Source organism: Cuculus canorus, chromosome 1 (genome assembly GCF_017976375.1).
Source record: "Cuculus canorus isolate bCucCan1 chromosome 1, bCucCan1.pri, whole genome shotgun sequence".
NCBI lineage: Eukaryota > Metazoa > Chordata > Aves > Cuculiformes > Cuculidae > Cuculus > Cuculus canorus.
The window spans coordinates 63,063,250-63,083,400 of record NC_071401.1 but is presented as its reverse complement, the minus strand read 5'-3'; the positions used below and the strand labels follow the sequence as shown (position 1 = coordinate 63,083,400).

General features: G+C 43.4%; 2 protein-coding genes across 6 annotated transcripts in view; one reads left to right on the top strand and one right to left on the bottom strand.

Annotated features, from left to right (window-relative positions):
* Positions 1–13,906, bottom strand: part of TMCO3 (transmembrane and coiled-coil domains 3) — a 41,113-nt gene extending 27,207 nt beyond the window's left edge. For all 3 annotated transcript variants that reach the window (XR_008451874.1, XM_054077720.1, XM_054077733.1), the window contains exons 1-3: positions 13,766–13,906; positions 9,973–10,515; positions 4,911–5,090 (exon numbers count right to left, since the gene is read on the bottom strand). Coding sequence is in view for 2 of the 3 variants with exons in the window: in XM_054077720.1 (XP_053933695.1) it covers positions 4,911–5,090; positions 9,973–10,419 (627 nt within the window). In the remaining variant the exon portion in view is untranslated. The remainder of the gene's footprint in view (positions 1–4,910; positions 5,091–9,972; positions 10,516–13,765) is intronic.
* Positions 13,907–15,342: 1,436 nt separating this feature from the next.
* DCUN1D2 (defective in cullin neddylation 1 domain containing 2) overlaps positions 15,343–20,151 on the top strand; it is a 32,707-nt gene continuing 27,898 nt past the window's right edge. The window contains exons 1-2 of one of the 3 annotated variants that reach the window (XM_054077744.1): positions 15,343–15,488; positions 19,038–19,254. In XM_054077744.1, the coding sequence (XP_053933719.1) occupies positions 15,486–15,488; positions 19,038–19,254 (220 nt within the window). In that variant the 5' untranslated portion in view covers positions 15,343–15,485. Of the gene's footprint in view, positions 15,489–18,746; positions 19,255–20,151 lie in introns of all 3 variants that reach the window. The other 2 variants (XM_054077751.1, XM_054077760.1) reach the window with 2 other exon arrangements.

Here is a 20,151-nt window from a genome sequence, read left to right as displayed (position 1 = left end):
TGCTGTGTTTTGCCCAAGCAACTCCCCAATTTAATGAAGAAATGTGTTCACGTAAGTCATCTATAAAACAACCTGTTTTTCTTTGCTGATTCCCCAGCACATTTCCCCAAACTGTGGAGCTAGAATCAGACAGAAGGAAAAAAAAAAAAAGACATTCGAAACATATTATGATGTTTGCAGAATTATGTAGAAGCATAAATAGCTCCTACAAACATCAGCATTTTTAGCTGTTGGAGTGAAAAACTGACAACCATTTTCTTTTTATGCATCATGAAAGTTCACCCTTTTTTCTCCCCAAAACTGTCTTTTTGTGTATATTTCGCATTTCCTTCTGTAAGCTCCCTGCTTACCAGCCTATTTTGCATTACACAATTAAGTGATCATTGCGAAGTCTAAGAGACCAAACCACTTTTTAATGTTTTCAGCTGACGAGAGAAAGAAGAAACAGCTGCATGCCATATACACACAAACTACTCTCACGGTATTGGAGCAAAGAAAAAAGGCTTCCCTACAGCCAGCAAACACAAAGAATCATTTCTAATCAGAATACACAATAAGTGCACAATCCTACAGGTTTTCTGGTATTTTTCCTCCTGGCCTCCTCTCCCACACCCTCGTTGCTATTTCAAGGCGACCAAAACAGAACTTAGAGCATACTGTTAAAAAAGTTGGTTCTGCAAATTCAAGCATACTTTACACTGACTTTCACACTGGAATTATTACGCTGTTCAGTGCGGTGTCCCCATCTTGCAGATGGCTATTACTGTGCCTAAAAACCAGAACACTAAATAAACCAACATCTGTTCCAGTATCTTCTTGGAAATTTAACATTATGACATCAGCAAAACATTATGACATATGCTTTTCACTAAGCAAAACTATCTTACAGAACACATCAGCAGTGACGCATCTACTTTGAAGCTCTAACTCCAAATCCATACAGAGTTTATTCTATGTTCCTTTGTACCTGGTAGCTTGTGTGCCTAGAATCTAACCAAACTTCTCTGCATCAGAATTAAAAATGTATGAAAGATCATATAAAACCAGAGCAACTGGATAAAAACATTCCCCATCTAGCGGAGTTCACGGTCTAGGTCTGAAACAGTAATAAGAAAAAAAAGGAAGATGTTTCTAAGAGTAAAGACAATTATGAAAAACAATCTTTTTTCTGAGTAATAGATATATAAATCACACGCTGCATGGCTAGTATGGATATTTTTACAAAAGATCAGGGAACTGACAGAAGACTGACTATGCTAGAAAAGCATGAGTAGATATGACAGGTTCAGATGAACTTTTAAATATTAATAAATTTATGGGTATAATAAGAGAAAAACAGTTATTTTCAGGATTTTATTTCCTTAAACAGCAATTTCTGAAAGCGGGTTGCACGTAACAGAACAAATACTTGTCTTGCATTAAGTGGATTGGCCCAGATTCCCTTTTTTATTATTATTATTGTTACCTACTACACTTCCCTATTTGATTATATTTTAATAGAAGCTTTTGTATCTTTATCACTGGACTCAGTGATCTTAAAGCTCTTTTCCAACCTAAACAATTCTGTGATTTTTCAGATTACTGATGATTCTACTAGAGTGTCTTTGTTCTAGAGTCCCAGGGTCTTAACTTAAGAGAAAACATGCTAGGTATTTCTTGCAAAGGTGGACATGCCAATAGTCCTCCAAAGCCAGAGCATCGGCATTTTGCTAATTAACAGGTGCAGCAGAAGAAACCTCGTTCCTGGTGTCATTAAAGCACTCCGTTATACCCCAGTGGAACAGAAGAGGGCACCCCAGCTAACTCATCCCTTCCTGCTCTCGGTCCAGCTAGATGGGATTCCCACCAAGTACAATTCCTGCCATCTGGCACTTAAAATCTAAATAAATAAACAAATAAAATAAATAAAAAGCTGCTTTTGCTTTCTACCAGTAAAGTACAATTACAAGGAATGGCCTGGGTCTCTCCTATAGAATAACTTGTTTTCCCCCTTAGCAGAATTCATGAGTTACGCTTGCCTCGGAAGTCAACCAGCAAAACAACAAAAACCTTTCAAGAGCAAAACCCAAAGAAAATTGCAACCTATGTATATGCAAACAGGACTGATTTAGAGAATCAGTCTCTGAGGACGTGGCACAGTGGTACACTAAAATGATCTGATGTATCTTAACTGATGGAGTCCTTACCTGAGGGATACTATCCATCATGCGACACAGAAACAACACGAACAGCCCGAGGTAAAGTCAGAAGTGGAAGAAAGCCACACCACAAACATATTTAAAGTCCTTAACTTGAACAATATATCTTTTTCCAGACTATGAAACCTAATTGCATGGATTCTCGTTCTCCTATAACTTTCTCAACAAAACAGTTTTGACAGTCGGACAGTTTGAGACAGTCCTTCAGGGCAAGGGAGCCCACAAGGGCTGGGCGCTCTTAAAAAATGAAATCCTAGCAGCTCAGGAGCAAGCCATCCCTATGTTCCAGAAAAGGAGCCGGCGGGGGAAAAGGCCAGCTTAGTTGAGCAGGGAGATCTTGAGACGCATCAAAAAGAAGAAGAAGGTCTATGAGGTTTGGAGGAAGGGGCAGACTTCTTGGGTGGACTACAGGGAGGAAGTGAGATCGTGCAGGGAAAAAATCAGGAGGGCTAAGGCCCAACTAGAAATCAAACTGGCTAAGTCTGTGAAAGATAATAAAAAATCTTCCTACAAATACATCAACAAGAAAAGGAGGACCACGGAGAATATTCAGTCCCTATTGGATGCAGAAGGAACAACAACAACAGGGGTAAGGACAAGGCTGAGGTACTTAATGCCTTCTTTGCCTCACTCTTTAATAGCAAGGAAAGTTGTTCCATCTGTGTACAAACCCAGGAGTTAGAGGAGCAGAATGACACTCCTATGATCCAAGAGGAGGCGGTTAGAGACTTGCTTGCCCAGCTGGACACCCACAAGTCTATGGAACCGGATGGGATCCACCCAAGAGTATTGAAGGAGCTGGCGGATGTCCTTTCCAAACCCCTTTCCATCATCTTCCAGTGGTCCTGGCAGACTGGGGAAGTTCCACTGGACTGGAGGCTGGCTAATGTTGTGCCCATCTACAAGAAGGGTTGCAGGGAGGATCTGGGGAACTACAGGCCTGTCAGTCTGACCTCAGTGCCGGGGAAAGTCATGGAACAGGTTAATTTTGAGTGCTATCATGAAGCACATGCAAGAGAACTGGGTGATCAGGCCCAGTCAACACGGGTTCATGAAAGGCAGATCTTGCCAAACTAACTTGATCACCTTCTATGACAAAATGACTCAACTACTGGATGGGGGAAAGGCTGTGGATGTAGTCTTCTTGGACTTCAGTAAAGCCTTTGACAGTTTCTCACAGCATTCTGCTTCAGAAACTGTCAGCCTCTGGCCTGGACAGGTGCACACTCTCCTGGGTTGAAAACTGGTTGGATGGCCGGGCCCAGAGAGTGGTGGTCAATGGAGTTAACTCCAGCTGGAGGCCAGTTACAAGTGGGGTTCCTCAGGGCTCAGTACTGGGTCCAGCCCTGTTCAATGTCTTTATCAATGACCTGGATGAAGGCATTGAGTGCACCTGCAGCAAGTTTCGGATGACACTAAGCTGAGTGGAAGTGTGGATCTGCTGGAAGGTAGGGAGGCTCTGCAAAGGGATCTGAACAGGCTGGACCGCTGGGGCGAGGCCAATGGCATGAGGTTTAACAGGGCCAAATGCCGGGTCCTGCACTTGGGGCACAACAACCCTATGCAGTGCTACAGACTGGGGGAAGAGTGGCTGGAGAGCTGTACAGAGGAGAAGGACCTGGGGGTGTTGGTTAACAGCCGACTGAACATGAGCCAGCAGTGTGCCCAGGTGGCCAAGAAGGCCAATGGCATCTTGACTTGTATCAGAAACGGTGTGACCAGCAGGTCCAGGGAGGTTATTCTCCCTCTGTACTCAGCACTGGTGAGACCGCACCTTGAGTACTGTGTTCAGTTCTGGGCCCCTCACCACAAGAAGGATGTTGAGGCTCTGGAGTGTGTCCAGAGAAGAGCAATGAAGCTGGTGAGGGGGCTGGAGAACAAGTCTTACGAGGAGCAGCTGAGAGAGCTGGGGTTGTTTAGCCTGGAGAAGAGGAGGCTGAGGGGTGACCTTATTACTCTCTACAACTACCTGAAAGGAGGTTGTGGAGAGGAGGGATCTGGCCTCTTCTCCCAAGTGACAGAGGACAGGACAAGGGGGAATGGCCTGAAGCTCCGCCAGGGGAGGTTCAGGCTGGATATCAGAAAAAAATTCTTCACAGAAAGAGTCATCGGGCACTGGAACAGGCTGCCCAGGGAGGTGGTCGAGTCACCTTCCCTGGTGGTGTTCAAGGAACGGGTTGATGAAGTGCTTAGGGACATGGTTTAAGGGAGTGATAGGAACAGTTGGACTCGATGATCCAGTGGGTCCTTTCCAACATGGTGATTCTATGATTCTATGAAAACGAAAAAGAAGTGGAGACCACGCTTAACACGGTAACTCCATATCCTGCAAAGTCTAAATATCACATTCCCCAACACCACCACTGAGATGTCATAATTCTCATGGGCTGTATCAGTGAGATTGAATACACTTGCCGCTGTCTAAGTGGCAGCTGCAGAAAGTACTTTCAAAACAAAACCACAGAAATCACTACCAAAAAGGAGTGATTATTCCTGTTTGCTCACTCCTAACAAGCAATCATTATACCACTAAATTCTTTCTTCTGTTGAAAGGGAAGCAGAAAGAAATGTAGAGCCAAAAGCATTTGTTTTATTTTTAAATAGTTGCTAAATTCTAACTGTGTAACAAATGAGAGACAGCTCTACAGAGCAAATATCAACAAAAAAATAAATGCATACCAATAAAAAGACTGAGTCCAAAACATGACTTACAGATTTGTTGTCATCAAAGGCATGCTCTTCAATTTCTTCTTCCAATCTATCAGCTGCCTTCCTGACATCTTCTAGAATTTCATCAAGCATTGACAGGCTTTTGTTTTGATGCTGCATGTTCTTAAGGGCTTCAACTTGATGTTTTTCTGCTGCTAAGAGTTCGACATATTCCATTTCTTCCTGTTGAATTTTACAACACACAGATAAAAGTCCTGGCCAGGCCTTTGAGCAGGAAAACATTTGACATAAATGTATACTTCTTGTGACATAAAACATCTTAAGAGGTGGAACTGCATAAGCAATACAGACTTTATGATGGTATTTGAAGACTGGTTTCTTCTGTGCCAATTTTCATTGAGGAAAGTGAGCAAGAAAAAAACCAAATAATCAAAATATCCATCAATTGCCTTTTCTCATCCATTAAACAGCAGAGCCGCCCCAAGGTTACAATCCAGAAAATACAAGGAAGGAATAACTTTGAGGAACTCTAGGAAACATTTCAGAGCCAAGTAAAGTTTAGAGCTGAGTGCTTTAGCAGGGAAGTGTAATAACCTTGAAAGCATGGCTCTACTAGCTACAATAAATAAACAACCTGGAAGGAAAACACAATTAATCTTAATTTTATAAGCCATTTTATAAACATGGGAAGAGTTCAGTTTATGGTTTTCAAAAGTTACAAGAACTGTGGAAACAGCTACAAAAAAATACAAGCAAGTGGGAGAGAGCACAGATGAGCAGTCAAGCACTCTAGCTGAGGTTCCTGTTTATGTTTCCCAAGGAGCATTTTTTCCTATTATAAGTAAAATACTTGACTCTGTTAATCTTTTCAATTTGAGCCTCTTATGAACTTGCACTAATGACTTCTGAAATGCATTTCTAGGCTTCAGAAGAAAGAAAAGGAAAAATGCTGATGTGGTTTGATATGATCTAAAATCAGTAGCTTCCCAGATAAAAGTTACCATATTTTGTTTCTCTTTGGATGTTTCAGGTTCAAAAGGAGAACTGAAAACCTAAGTTCATTTACTGATCAAGACCAGACTTAACACTGCATCTTCTACATGATTGCTAAGACAATAACCAAAGACAATACTTTGTGTACTAAGAGAGTATAATTTGAGGGGTTTTGGAAAAAATATAAGATGCTTCACTTTACATGCTTGCATTCTCTTAAAAATGCACTGGTTAATAGAGAACGATTATAAACGAGGAAACATGCAATGGCAAGCTACTTCATTTCAGTTAGATTCAGGATGCTGAGAATATTTAGATGATGCTCTAAATCTGCTCTTTAAGAAAGCCAGTATTATCACCATGGGGAAAAACAGATCAGGCAAAATAATACAAGTGATCTCCAGGTCAGACTGAATTCCCAGAAAACACAAGTTTCTGCCTCCATTTTAGACGCCCTGCCATACACAGTTAGAAATCAGACAGAACATAGGTCTCGCTTAGAGTGTGTGTTTTATCCTACACAACACTTATGTTGGATAACCTGGGCATCTAAAATGATCCTAGCCTCCTATGTTTAAGTAACTGAAGCCTTCCCTTCTCCACATGTTTGCAGATGGACATTTCTCCCCTTGAAACCTTAAAGAACAGATAATTTAATATGCATATAATTTAATCAATACCTTGATGACAATATAATGTCCAGTACAGCCTGTAACTGTGGCTTAACCCTTTTAAAATCCTGGCAGTCAGGTGAACAGTTTTTGTTGCGATGAAACCACAGAATTGCTGGCTCTTGCCTGTTGGTATTTAGAATTACCATAGTTACACTAGTATGGTAAAAATTACCCAGTCCCCAAAATAACTGGAGCTTGGAAAAATGTGGCTATTAATGTGTTTTTCCCAATGTCAACTACTTAGTTCTTATGCAACACATAAGCAAGAGACACAGTAACTCCCATACTGCCTCAAGGAAAAACATTTCCTATCTTTCTTTGCAAGCAAAAACTGCTTGAAAGATGTAAAAAACAGTGCTCACATGATCTGCAGATTCTTTCCTCAGTCAGCAACAACTTGGGATGCAAGATGGAATTGATGATGGTTAGATTCTTTCCCCTTAAAAATGGGACAGGTTTTTGGTGGAAGGAGCTGGTGAGTCTTTTCTGTTGGCTGTGACAAGCTGGCTGAACAGAGTCGGAGAGAAACCGCAGAAAAATAAACAAGGCTCTAGTATGCCAAAAAAATAACTTTCTTTGAATAGCAAGGTAGAAGAACTCTGAATTCTGAGCTTAATTGTAAGTTCCTTTAATTAACGAAGACTAGGGGTGTTGTAATCTATTAAAGCGGCATCTCTGTTTTCATCTACAGACCAGTGTCATAGCAGTGGAATGGGACAATGAGAGAATGGTGTCTGTGTGAAGGACAAGCTATCTCAGCCAGCCTGAAGTGCAGAAGTGCATCACAGTACAAACGCTGTTCTGCAACTCAGGCTGGGATTGGAGACAAGGTACATACCAAACAATCTTTTAAGCAAGGTAATACAGATAAGGGTTGTGTGCTAAACGTGAGGTGGGAACGCCTAGAAATGTATGAGCAAAACGAAGATTAAGTAAGACTTCGGGGCAATGCTAGCTGAGAAAGCAGCGTTGCTGTTGCTCTCTGCTGTTTAATAAGGGATGAAAAAAGCGCCTTCAGAAGAGAATACATCCTTGCACTACTTGAGAGTTATTTTTTCCATCAGTGTCTGATAAGTAGAGACCAACAAATTAGAGGCTGACAGAAAGTAGGTAAGTTTTTGTTGCTTTTTCCTGCACCTCCAAGCAGGTTCCTGGAGCAAAGGAAGGCAGAAACTATCTTCAGTGCCTCTCCCTTCCTCCTCTCTCCACCATGAATGATTCTGCTATACATTTTCCTGCCAGCAGAACCAACAAGAAATCAAAAAATCATAGAATAGTTAGGGTTGGAAGGGACCTTAAAGTTCATCTAACTCCAACCCCCTTGCCATGGGCAGGGACACCTCCCACTAGATCAGGCTGCCCAAGGCCCCATCCAACCTGGCCTTGAACACCTCCAGGGATGGGGCATCCACAACTTCCCTGGGCAACCTGTGCCAGTGCCTCACCACTCTCATCGTGAAGAAATTCTTCCTAATGTCTAGTCTAAATCTGCCCCTCTCCAGTTTATACCTGTATGCATCACACATGCATACATATCTCAACACTAAAGACTTCCCAATACTTCAAACACAACAGAAATAAAATGAAGAGACCAGCACCCTCTACAGTCATTCGTATTTTCCATTCAATCACTGCTTAAAAAAATGGGAAGGCTGTCTTATGAGTACATCAACAAAGTAATCACCACAGTAAAATTAAACCGAAACAAATTGGACCCGATGTGTCTTCTGAAGCAAGAATGAATCAAAAATGAAAGCATCCTGTGAAATTTTCATCTTTGTGGTATGCATTTGCCTGCTATAGCATGTTTCACTTCACGTAATAATTGCAAGGTTTGAACAATAAAAACTCTGTTTAAATAATCATGTACATCTTAAGGAGGAAGGGTGTAAAAATTAATCAGTCAAATAAGTATCTTGATACAATAATAAACAACAAACTACACAATCAACCTCTGTGGAAGTAAAGTTTTGACAGCACACTCCTTTAAAACATCATTATAGACACAGGCCTCCTTTCATAAGAAAAATGAAGCAGCACCATTCTCAGGTTCAAGGATAGATTGCTTCAGTATTTTACAGTAACCTTGCCCAGAAATAGGTAAATGAGAAAGAATATTCTAAACAGCTTCACTGCTGCTATTTTAAGAGCTCTGAGAAAAAAAAAAGAAGAAAAAAAAAAAGGTGAAAAATCAATTAATTTTCATGGCAATTGCGAGCAGAGGCTGGCACTACCATTAAGCACCAATATCAAAGTCATATTGAGTACCTCATCGGAACACACCTAGATCCAAACTACTCCCTATTCAAATTCGTCATAATTCAGTCTTTCTTTCCACTGCACAGACGACTCCAGTCTCCCCAGTCTGCATCTTAACTTCTAATTGCACCTGCCTTCCTTGCCACAATTCACCGCACACCTTTCTTGCATGCGATCTCTTGCCATCTTCACCTGTTAAGATCTGCACATCTCTCACACAAATACCCTTTAAAGATTCCCCCAGTTCAGTTACAGTATTCCAATTACACATTTTTTCTTCTTTCGCTTTCTTGTGCGAGGGCAGCCTCTTCTTCTAGAGGAAACAAATACAAAGAAAATTCCTAATATATTCCTTCAGTGACTGAGGAGTAGAGAAATGAATAGAGCAATTTAAACACCAAATCAATTAAACCACATTTCTCTCAATGGGAGACTTCCAGTACACAGACTGAGCGCTACCATATCCAGTAGACAGTGGCTGATTGTGCACACCCTAACAGCTCTGCATTGACATGGGAATTCAAACCTTCCATAAAGTACTTGTGCTCAACTGTTACTCGTCTGTGCTTTTCCTGGCTAAGTTATTTTAGCCAGCTCTTTCTTGGAAGCTCTGTTTTTCAAACCTGCACTTCTTAGGCTAGGAGTGCTATACTGTGACTAAAAAAATGTAGTGATCTCATGTTTTGCATTTCCAATCTACCCACAACTATATGAATATGGAAATAAAAGGCAAGAAGTCATTTCTGTTTAAAGTGCAGATTCTGGTTGAGTAATTATCATTTAAAGTGGAAAAAACAGTTAGTGTTTTGCCAATTTATGGCATTATTTCCACTCCGATAATCCCACTGGTTTATCTAGTGCAACTGCACTATGTACACTGACTCATTTCTTGTCTTCCTTCCCTTTAACATAATATTTGTCATAGGTGTTATGCTTATGCTTAACTTTCCTTTGAAATAACTATTGTCTACTAGTAAGTTTTAAGCACTACACCAGAATTACTTCTAATTTTACTAATGAGAACAAATACTTTATTCAAAATCCATTTTAAACAGTAAAACATCGCAAGTTTTATGTAGATCAACTTTCTTATTAAAACAGACTGAAACTGTGCCATAATAAAATTAAAATCACGAGTAGAATATTAGCAGTCTAGTAACAAACACGCAGAAACTCACCTTAATTGCAGCTTCTCTCAGGGCTTCTAGTCTCTGTCTACTGCTTTCTTTCATATTTACAACATCTTTGTAATCTCCTTGCAGAGCTCTCTGGAGACCGTGAATTGCTTGAAAGACTGAGTTTTCACTTTCGTTTAGCTCCTTTTGGAAAATTTCAAAGGTATGGACCTGAAAAAGTTTCTCTTCGTCTGACAGTCCTGCATCCTTCTCAACTGCTCTTATAGCACTTTTCAGTTTGTTGAGAACAACATTCTTTTGGCGAAGAAGTCCAGACAGTTTTCTGCAGCTCTCCATCACCCACTGCTTTCTCTGAGCGATAACAGCTCCTTTCCCACGGTGCAGCTTTATTACATGCTTTACTACATCTTCGTGTTCTGCGGGATTTGCTAATTGGCCATAAGGCAGTGAAACCAACGTCCATAGGGAAATAAATCCAGTTGCCTTCATTCTTCACCTTTTATTGCTGTTGGGAGAAACCGATAATCCACAACTGCTCAAAGCTTTCTGCTACGTGGTTTCTGCATCTCCAGTACGCATATCATGCTGCAAGGTAGTACCACCCAGTTATCAAACATTATAATGCTGGGCTATTAGGTCAAATAAATGTAGAAAATGAATATAAGGCTACATCCTGAAGATCCTATGATCTTCAACAAAATATATGTGATCGCCTTCAGTCAACAGTTACCAAAATCAAGAAACAGTCTAAGGCTATTGATAGAATTTTGTTTTCCCATTGACTACTTTCTCCAGATCATATTGTTTTAAAAACACTGACTGGAAAGTTTGGTCATACCACATGGTAGTCAGCCACACTTCCTAGATGAGAGAAAAGTCATTAAAAATCTTAAGCCACAATGCCACAGGTTGTACTTCAACCTAGCATGAGAACCTACTCTTCTACCTATCGGTAAGCTTGTATTTTTTCAAGCCTATCCTAAAAAGCTGTCATCATAACCATGTTGTTATACAGCCTCAGAGGCATTAACACACTTGACTATACAAAAGATAACAAAAAAACTTAACCAAAAGAAATTACATTACAAATCATACTTGCGAAAGAAACATTTCTACAGTAAAGAAGTAACAGCAAAACTTCCTGGTGTTCTGAGCAGCCCTAATTTGGATCAAACACCGTCACTCAAACGTCTGCATGGCCTTAAGGCCATTTTGTTCAAAGGTCACTATTGATCCTTATGATTTTAAAATAGAGTTATAAGAACACTAAAAGTAAAATCAATTCATTCATAAGTACATTTTATAGAAGCTACCTGAAGATCTATATTTAAACTGCTGTATGTGGTTTTGACACCAAGCATGACAGAATTTCAAAACTAGGAACCAATTTCCTTCTCCCAGATCCTACAAGAAAACACTGACATTATAACAAAATAACACAGTTAAATTTTCTCTTTCAAAAAAAACCAGAACAACCCCCCCCAAAAGACCCTCACACCACAAAGCTATACATAATAATGTATAAATGTAAGTACAAAGCATACATTCATCACCAAAGCACAGTGTTCTAGAACTGCACGACACGCGCTATGCATTGGTAGAACATCGATAGAGCAGGTACTTGGCTAAAACATTAGCTGCAATGTTGAGCTCTTCGCCAACAGCCCTAATCAGGAACCAATATACAGATGCGGTCACATGGAAGCGGTCTGCCTAAGAGAGAACCTTTTTTCCCCATAAAGCAGTAGCAATCACAAGTATCCAAGCCAGTCATTGTTAACATACAGAACGCGAAGGGAAAGTGGCAAGCACAGCTATGCACTTCCCTCGTTTTTAAAATGCCTTCCCCTTTCTGTTTCAGGGAGAACTGAGAAAACCTGTCTGTGGGTTGGTTTATTTCTCTTCAATGCATGAAATACAAGCCAAAATATTTAGCTATCAATAGTTGACTACAGGCTAACATTTAGCAGCATGAAAAGCCAAAACATGTAAAATCAAGAACTGCAAGTACAACTGAAATAGTAAAAACATCTTGGCATCACACTAATTTTAATAGAATAATAAAGGATCAAAGTTGTGAAGTATTTTAAAGCTACAGGGTTTACTATTTTTAAGCGATCAGGAAGAAATAATAATCCCCACCGCTTGACAAAATTCTAGAGTAGTATTTAAGAAAATATTTCTTCCTGTGTAGAAAGTAATACTCTTTCTGTTTAACACGTCTCGGGGACAGATTTCTTTGAATATATTACAACCTGCTCCTGCAAGAAAGAGGGAGAAGAGAACACCCAGCATATATTCAAGCTTCCGTTCGCAGGGAGGCGAGTAAAACGCTCTGCTGCACATCTTACATGGTTATGTCAAACCACGCAACTAAATGCTGAGCAGAGATTTACACCAGTGAGTCTGCCCATGGCTGCACTGTGTAGACATGCTGCCGCGGTTCAGACACAGCGCAGTTTCGAGTCAGTAATGTTTTTTTACATGGCTAACAGAAACTAATGAGAAAAGCAGCACTTGGAGCAGCGCTCAGCAGCTCTTAAGGGAACAATGACCTCATGTATAAAAATATATCATGCGCTTCAGAGTGTGAATAAAAAGAGGAAAGAAAACTTCTCTGTGCACCATTAATTATCAAATTAGAGGGGACTCCTGCCATTTGGAGTCCTTAGAATCCTAGAACGCCTAACAGCTCATCTAGTCCAAAGCCTTTGCAGGAGCAGGGACATCTTTAACTTGATCAGGTTACTCAGAGTCTCATGCAACCTGACCTTGAACGTTTCCAGGGATGAGGCCTCCACTACCTCCCTGGGCAATCCGTGCCAGTGCGTCACCGCTCACATTGTAAAAAAAAAATCTCCCTTATATTCAGCCTAAATCTACCTTCCTTTTGTTTAAAGCTGTTACCTGGAACAGATATCACCTAGCTGGCAGTTAGAAGAATCACCCTGGTATTCATAGAATCATACAGTGGTTTGGATTGGACAGGACTTTAAAGATCATCTAATTCCAACCCCTCTGCCATGGGCAGGGACATCTCCCACTGGACCATGTTGCTCAAAGACCCATCCAACCTGGCCTTGAACATCTCGTGGGATGGGGCATCCACAGCTTCCCTGGGCAACCTGTTCCAGTGCACCACAACCCCAACAGCAAAAAAAATTTCTTCGGAATATCTAATTTAAATCTCCCTCCTTTAAGCTTAAAACCATCGTCCCTCGTCCTATCCCTGCACTCCCTGATCAAGAGCCCCTCCCCAGCTTTCCTATAGCCCCTTTCAGGTACTGGAAGGTCGCTATAAGGTCTCCCTGGAGCCTTCTCTTCTCCAGGCTGAACAACCCTCCCAGCCTGCCTTCCTAGCAGAGGTGCTCCAGCCCTCTGATCATCTCCTGTAGACCCACTCATCTTGACGAACGCGACACCGCAGCGCGGCTTTCACCGAGCTGCCGCCAGACCCTGCCTCCAACACAATCCCTGATCCTCCCTCCCAAAGCCCCTGCGGGTCCTTCCCCCCATACCCGTTTCCCACGCCCGCCGCCGCCCGGGACCCGCTCCCGGGGGATGCCCGGCGCGCACCCACCCGATGCGCAGCGCCGGTGCCTCTCTCTGCGGAAGACCGAGAGCCGGGAGGAGGAAGAGGGAGAGGAGAAAACCATCAGGAGACCGCGGCTGCAACCGGCTCCTTGCCCGCCCCCTTATGGCGGCGGAGAGAGGGAGAGAAGGAGGGAAGCGGCTGCCCCGCATCCCGCCCGCCCGGCGCTCCAACCTCCCGGGACCAACCCCACCGCCTCCTCCTCGCATTCCCCGTCCCCTTCAGCAATTTCCCAGCTCCCACCTTAGCGGGCAAGGAGACGGAAACGGCAGCCGGGCCCCGGGAGCGGCTTCCTTGCTCCCTTGCCCCGCCCCGCTCACCTGCGTCCGGGAGGGAGGCAGGGATGCTGCGGGAGGACGGGATGGCAGCGCGGGGAGCGGCGGCCGCTGCCGGAGGAGCCCCAGGAGCTCCCGTCCTCGCCGGGAGCCCCGCCACCCTCGCCCTGCGCCCCGCACCGCGGCGGCGCCTTTAAGCGCGGAGCCAGGCGGGATCTGTAGTCCCAGCCCTTCATTCGCTGTGAGGAACGCAGCGGTGCATTTCCCACGCACAAACGCCTTTCCCTCCCCATCACCACCCTCATCATAGACTGGGTTGGAAAGGACCTTACAGATCATCCAGTTCCAAGACCCCTGCCATGGGCAAGGACGCTTCCCGTTGAAAATGTGGCTCAAAGCTTCATCCAACCTGGTCTCAAACACCTCCAGGGATGGGGCATCCACAGCTTGCTTGGGCAACCTGTTCCAGTGCCTCACCACCCTCATCGTGAAGAATGTCTTCCTAAAATGTAATCTTAGTCTCCCCCCTCCAATTTAAAGCCATGATCATCATCCTAGTCCCAAACCATCCTTCACATTGCATTATGGTGAACACAACAGTGGATTTCCCACATACAAACATATCCCTCCCCCATCTCCATCACCAGTTTCATCATAGAATCATATAGAACCACAGAATGATTTGGGTCAGAAGGAACCTCATAGTTCAACCCCCCCACTCTACTTTCCACTAGATCAGGTTGCTCAAAGCCTCATCCAACCTGGCCTTGAACACCTCCAGAGATGAGGAATCCACAGCTTCCCTGGGAAACCTCTGCCAGTGCCAAAACCACCCTCATTATGAGGAATTTCTTTGCAATATCTAAACTAAATCTCTCCTCTTTCAGCTCAAAACCATTCCACCTCGTCCTGTCTCTGCACTCTACCATCATCATCAATATCATCATCAATATCACAGAATCATGGAATAGTTTGGGTTGGAAGGGACCTTAAAGATCATCCAGTTCCAACCCCCTGCCATGGGCAGGGACACCTCCCACCAGATCAGGCTGCCCAAGGCCTCATCCGACCTGGCCTTGAACACCTCCAGGGATGGGGCAGCCACAGCTTCTCTGGGCAACCTGTGCCAGTGCCTCACCACTCTCATCATGAAGAAATTCCTCCTTATGTGTAGTCTAAATCTGCCCCTCTCCAGTTTATACCCATTGCCCCCAGTCCTGTCACCACAAGCCTTTATGAACAGTCCCTCTCCAGCTTTCCAGTACGCCTTTCAGGTACTGGAAGGTCACTATAAGGTCTCCTCGGAGCCTTCTCTTCTCCAGGCTGAACAAGCCCAACTCTCTCAGCCTGTCCTCGTATGGTTAGTGCTCCAGCCCTCTGATTACCCTTATAGCCCTCCTCTGAACCCATTCCAACAGCTCCATATCCTTCTTATTTTAAGGATTCCAGAACTGGCCACAATACTCCAGACGGGGGTCTCACGTGAGAGGAACAGAGGAGCAGAACAACCTCCCTCGACCTGCTGGCCACGCTCCTTTTGAACACCATCACTCCCATAAACACCACCCCCTTGCCCAGCACCCCCTCCCCCGCTCCGCCCTCTCTCCCGGGGCGGGGCGGCGCCTGCGCGGGAGGGGGCGCCGGGCGGTGAAGTTGCTCAAAGCGCCGGTGATAAAAAAAATAATAATATGGTAGGTGGTTGTTAAACGGGGCGGCGGGAAGGAAAAATAAAAGGGAGGAAGGGAATTTGGTGCGGACACCCCCCCCCCCCCCCACTAAGCAGCCTCCGAGCCGGGCGCGCGTCCCGTCTCCCCCACCGTCCTCCGCGGTTTCCTGCCGCTCCCTTTCCCTAAATCCTGCTGGGCTGCCAGTGGGGGGTGGTGCGGGCGAGGGGCGAGCGGGGACCGCCGGGTGCGGTACGGAGCCGCCGTGGCGGCTGCCCCGGGGCCGGGAAGGTCACCGGGCGGGCGGCGCCGCGGGATTGGAGCGCGGGCAGGCGCCGCCAGCCTTTGCCTTTTTTGGGCTGCGGGCTCTTGGGCAGGTGCCCGGGGCCCCGAGTCCCCAGTCCCACCCTCCCGCACCGGCACGGTCCTCCTGCCCCGCTCCGCCACCCCGTCCTGCAGCCCCTTCCCACCTTTTTTGCCCCGCTCCTGCCCTGCTTCCCACCTTTCTTGCCTTGCTCCTGCCCCACTCTCCTATCCGCTCTTGCCCCGCTTCCCACACCTTTCCTGCCTCGCGCTTCTACCCCTTCTGCCCCCTTCCTACCTGTCTTGCCCCACTCCTGCCCCGCTCTCCCACCTTTCTTGCTCCCTTTCCCACCTTCCTTTCTTGCCCCGCTCTCCCACCTTTCTTGCCCTGCTCTCCCACCTGCTGTTGCCCCACTTCCCACCTTTCCTGCCCTGCCCTGCCACCTCCTCCTTCCCACCTTGCCCCATTCCTGCCCTGCTCTGCCACCTTTCTTGCACCTCTCTGCCACCTGCTTTTGCCCCCGCTTCCTGCCTTTTCTGTGCCGCTTCCCACCTCCCTGCCCCAGGATGCAGCAGGTGCAGCGGTGGCAATGGGAAAGGTGCAGTGCCCGTTCCTTTTCCGGGGTGGGAAGTGATGGAAAAGGCTACTCAGGAGAGCTGGGCTGGGCTGTCCTGCAAGGGCAGGGTTGGCAGGGCGCCTCTGCTGTAGTCCATGCAGTTTTGGTGGGATTCACTATAGGATGTAATTTCTACTTTGAGAGGGCTTCTAAAATGTGATTTAACCATGTTGTGATGTGAAGTTCACTGCCGTGTTTGGGTGCCATTAGTGAGAAGTCATGCTAGATAACACGGCTTCCAGACCTTCCTCCCTGTCCTGCAGGCAGTGCCTGGGTACCGGAGTCTTCTCCGCAGGGCATCAGGCACAAAAGAACAGTGTGAGCTGTGCTACGTGGCAGAGTAGTAGATTGGATACTCAAATGCTTTTCTTATCTCTGGTTTCTTCAAATAACTCAGTGTCACAGTTTAGCCCCAGCCCAGCTTGATCAACAGCTAAAAAGTGAGTAGTTGGACTCCCAATTCCCTCCTGCCCTGGGGAGAGGGAAACAAGAGGATAAAGACTTCTGGGTCGGAAACTAAAACAGCTTTAATGAAATAATAATTACAATGAACAAAATATTACTAATATCTACTAATAAAATATATACAAGTATGTGAAGTTGCACACCGCCACCTCTAATGACTCCATGTCACCACAGATGCTGCAGAGCAGGCATAGGGAAAAGGTTGTGAGCTAGGACGGAGCTGGATTCAGGACCACACAGATCTGGGTTCAGGGCCAGAGAGATAAATGAGATAAACTGGACATCGACCGTTGAAGAAGAGAGTTTGACCTTTGCGATCCCTCAGTTTTATACCAAGTCTGTTGAACATGGGATGGAATAATCTAGTCAGCTTGGGGTCACCTATCCTGTCCACTTCTCCCTGCAGGTGCAACCCTTTTTCGCCCCTTCCACTTACAGAATTCCACCAGTTCAAGGATGGCCTTGGGTTCTGTAGGAATAAGTGTAAGCAACGGCCTTTCTGCAGGCCAATGCCCTGTGTTATCACTTATAGAGAGAAACACTGTCTGGAAAACATGCAGTTAACGTTCAGAACATGAAGTTATTCAGATGGAACTTAACTGAAGCTAGAAAACTGGTTATACTTTAGCTCAAACCAGAACATTGAGTATTTCATTTTGAACGTTTAAAACCTGCCTAAATGCCTGGTGTAAGTAGGCTTAGAAGAGGCCGTGGGTTTTACTTTGGGATTATTAGAGACCTCTGTTATTAAGTGATCATCACTAAGTTTCTTACTCAGTTTTATGTAACTGAGGAAGATCTTAGTGTGGAGATTCTCGTAGTTAGACCTTAATGAAAACTGGAGGAGAGAGGAAGGTTACACAGAGCTTGCAGTAAAAGGATTTTTTTCTTACCAAAACAAGGGGTTTTTTTTTCTTGCAGCTCTTTTCCCACTTTACATGTTTCTTCTTGTATAAAAAGAAGCTTTATATGTTTCTTGTAGAAAATTGGGAAGACCAAAGTTCTTATCTTGTTTACATGATGTGTTTCTTGTCTCAGGACCATCTCTAGTCAAGATGTCACCATCCATATGTTTACAAAAGATAACAAGTAAACTGAAAGACGGTCCTATGTTTACTCTGTACTGCTCACAGAATCAGTGATCCGGTTTTTTTCTCCTGCTATTTGAGAGACCCATAAAGTTTTTGTTGTATCTGATGATTTAAGCGGTAGTGAGGAACTAAGATCGGTTTCTCAGCTCAATAGTTGGCCCACAGCATGTGTTAAGTATGGTTTAATAAAATTGGGAAGTATCAGATCTAATGAAAAACAGAGTATCTTATTCTTCTTCCAGTGTCATGTAAAGAATAATGTTCAGCTATGTTAATGGTAAATTTGCTCCCTATGAAATCCCTGTTCCCACCTCTTGGGTTTTCTGGAAGTTTCGGGGTCTTGTGTAAAAATGGTTGCTGCAAGTAGCTGGCATCATTGGTTCCTGAATACCAGTATAATAGGCAATTTTGTTGTTTAACATATTAATAGTAGAACATCTTTTTCAACGTTAATTAAAGTTTACATTTACAGCAACTTTATAGTCTCATTGTAACATTCAGCAAATCTTTGACCTGTCTGCTTTATCTGTTTTCTTTTTGTCTTCTGCTGGCAATGGTTTCTAATGTAAAAATGGGGAAATGTTTCTGCCTTTTTCAGCTGATCACTTAAAATCATTAAACTGCATTGTTCATTATTGATAGGAAAATACTAGGAAAACTGTTGAGCAGTTTTTCTCTGTGTATGAAGGACTCATACAGAATCTGTAAGTTGTGCCTTTGTAATTTCTTATTTGTATAACCACTGGGCGTATTTTTCAGAAGATAACCATATTGTTATATGATGAAACTTGTGTTTGCTACTGTTACAGAACAGAAAAACTTCTGCATATGTGAGCAATAAAGCAGAAATACAAGTTTATTCCTGCCAGAATATGTGCTGCTAAAAGTGTATGTATAGATACTGTCATTTCAATTTTCAGAAGAAAATGCTGTCTTTTTAACTGCAGAAGAACGAGGCTTTGTCTTCCTGTAATTCTGAACTGAAAGTTGTCATCAACAAGAAAACTAAAACCTTTTAAAGATAGGCGTTAGTAGTAGAATGCTGAAACAATCTTCTGGATTAGCTTCATTGGCTTTCCTGCTTCTTTTGCATCCCAAAGCATAAGCTTAAATCGTCTCAGAAGGACAAGGTCCGCCAATTTATGGCATTTACCCAGGCTGGTGAAAGGACTGCTATATACTGCTTAATGCAGAATGAGTGGAAACTAGAAGTGGCAACAGACAACTACTTCCAGAACCCAGACTTGTACTACAAAGAATCCATGAAAAATTCAGTAGACAGGAAGAAATTAGAACAGTTGTATAATCGATACAAAGGTAAGGCTTGCCTTTATTTTTTGTTTTGGGTTTTGTTATTTTTTCTGATTATTTTGTTTGGGTTGTATGTCTGCTTTTCCCTCTGCTGTTCTTAAGGACTTTTAAGGAAAGATCGTTAGCATTTGCTTCTCACTCCATGTTTGCAGTAGTGAGATAAGAATGCAAAAGGTTTTAAACCTGTTGTGAGGAAATATTATCATCTATGTATGGTGGGAAGAAGGGTAAAGCTTATTGTGCAACTTATTTGATTTATTGCCAATGGCTGTTATTAAATATAGGTATGATGCGCTTTGTGTGGCCAAATTATACGTATGGTTCTTATACTAATTTTTAGGGAAGTTAATCTTATTCAAAGATGGTAGTACTCTTATATATTAGAATCAATGTTTAAGATAAGATTACAACCTGAAGTCTGACAAAACAGTCAAATAAGAAAACTCGAAAACTAGTCATGGAAACTCCATCCTTATTTTTTCAGCTTGCATATTACGTGATGTGCCTGTTCAGAAAGGCTTGGAGGAAAAAGCACAGGGAAGTAGATTAAAGGCAAAGTTGTTTCTTTTCCATTTATTTTTACTTTATAGCATTGGTCAAAAGAACAGAAAAAAAGTAAAAGGAATGGTTAGTCCTGTAAATATAAGAATGTACATGATCCAGGAAAGCGTGCTTTCTGATACGTGACCATCTGACATGAATGTGTGCATTGTTCCTTACATGTTAGTACAGTGCAGGCTGGAACCAGCCCCTACTGAGATCCATGTGTCCCGTGTTTTAAATAATAAACTCCTAGCCATTACTCAACTGTGATTTTATGTACTTTTCTAATTGTAGTATATGTCATGCTTTGTATATTCTTAGAATACTGTTTCCACTTTTTTTGTTACTTTTTACGTAACT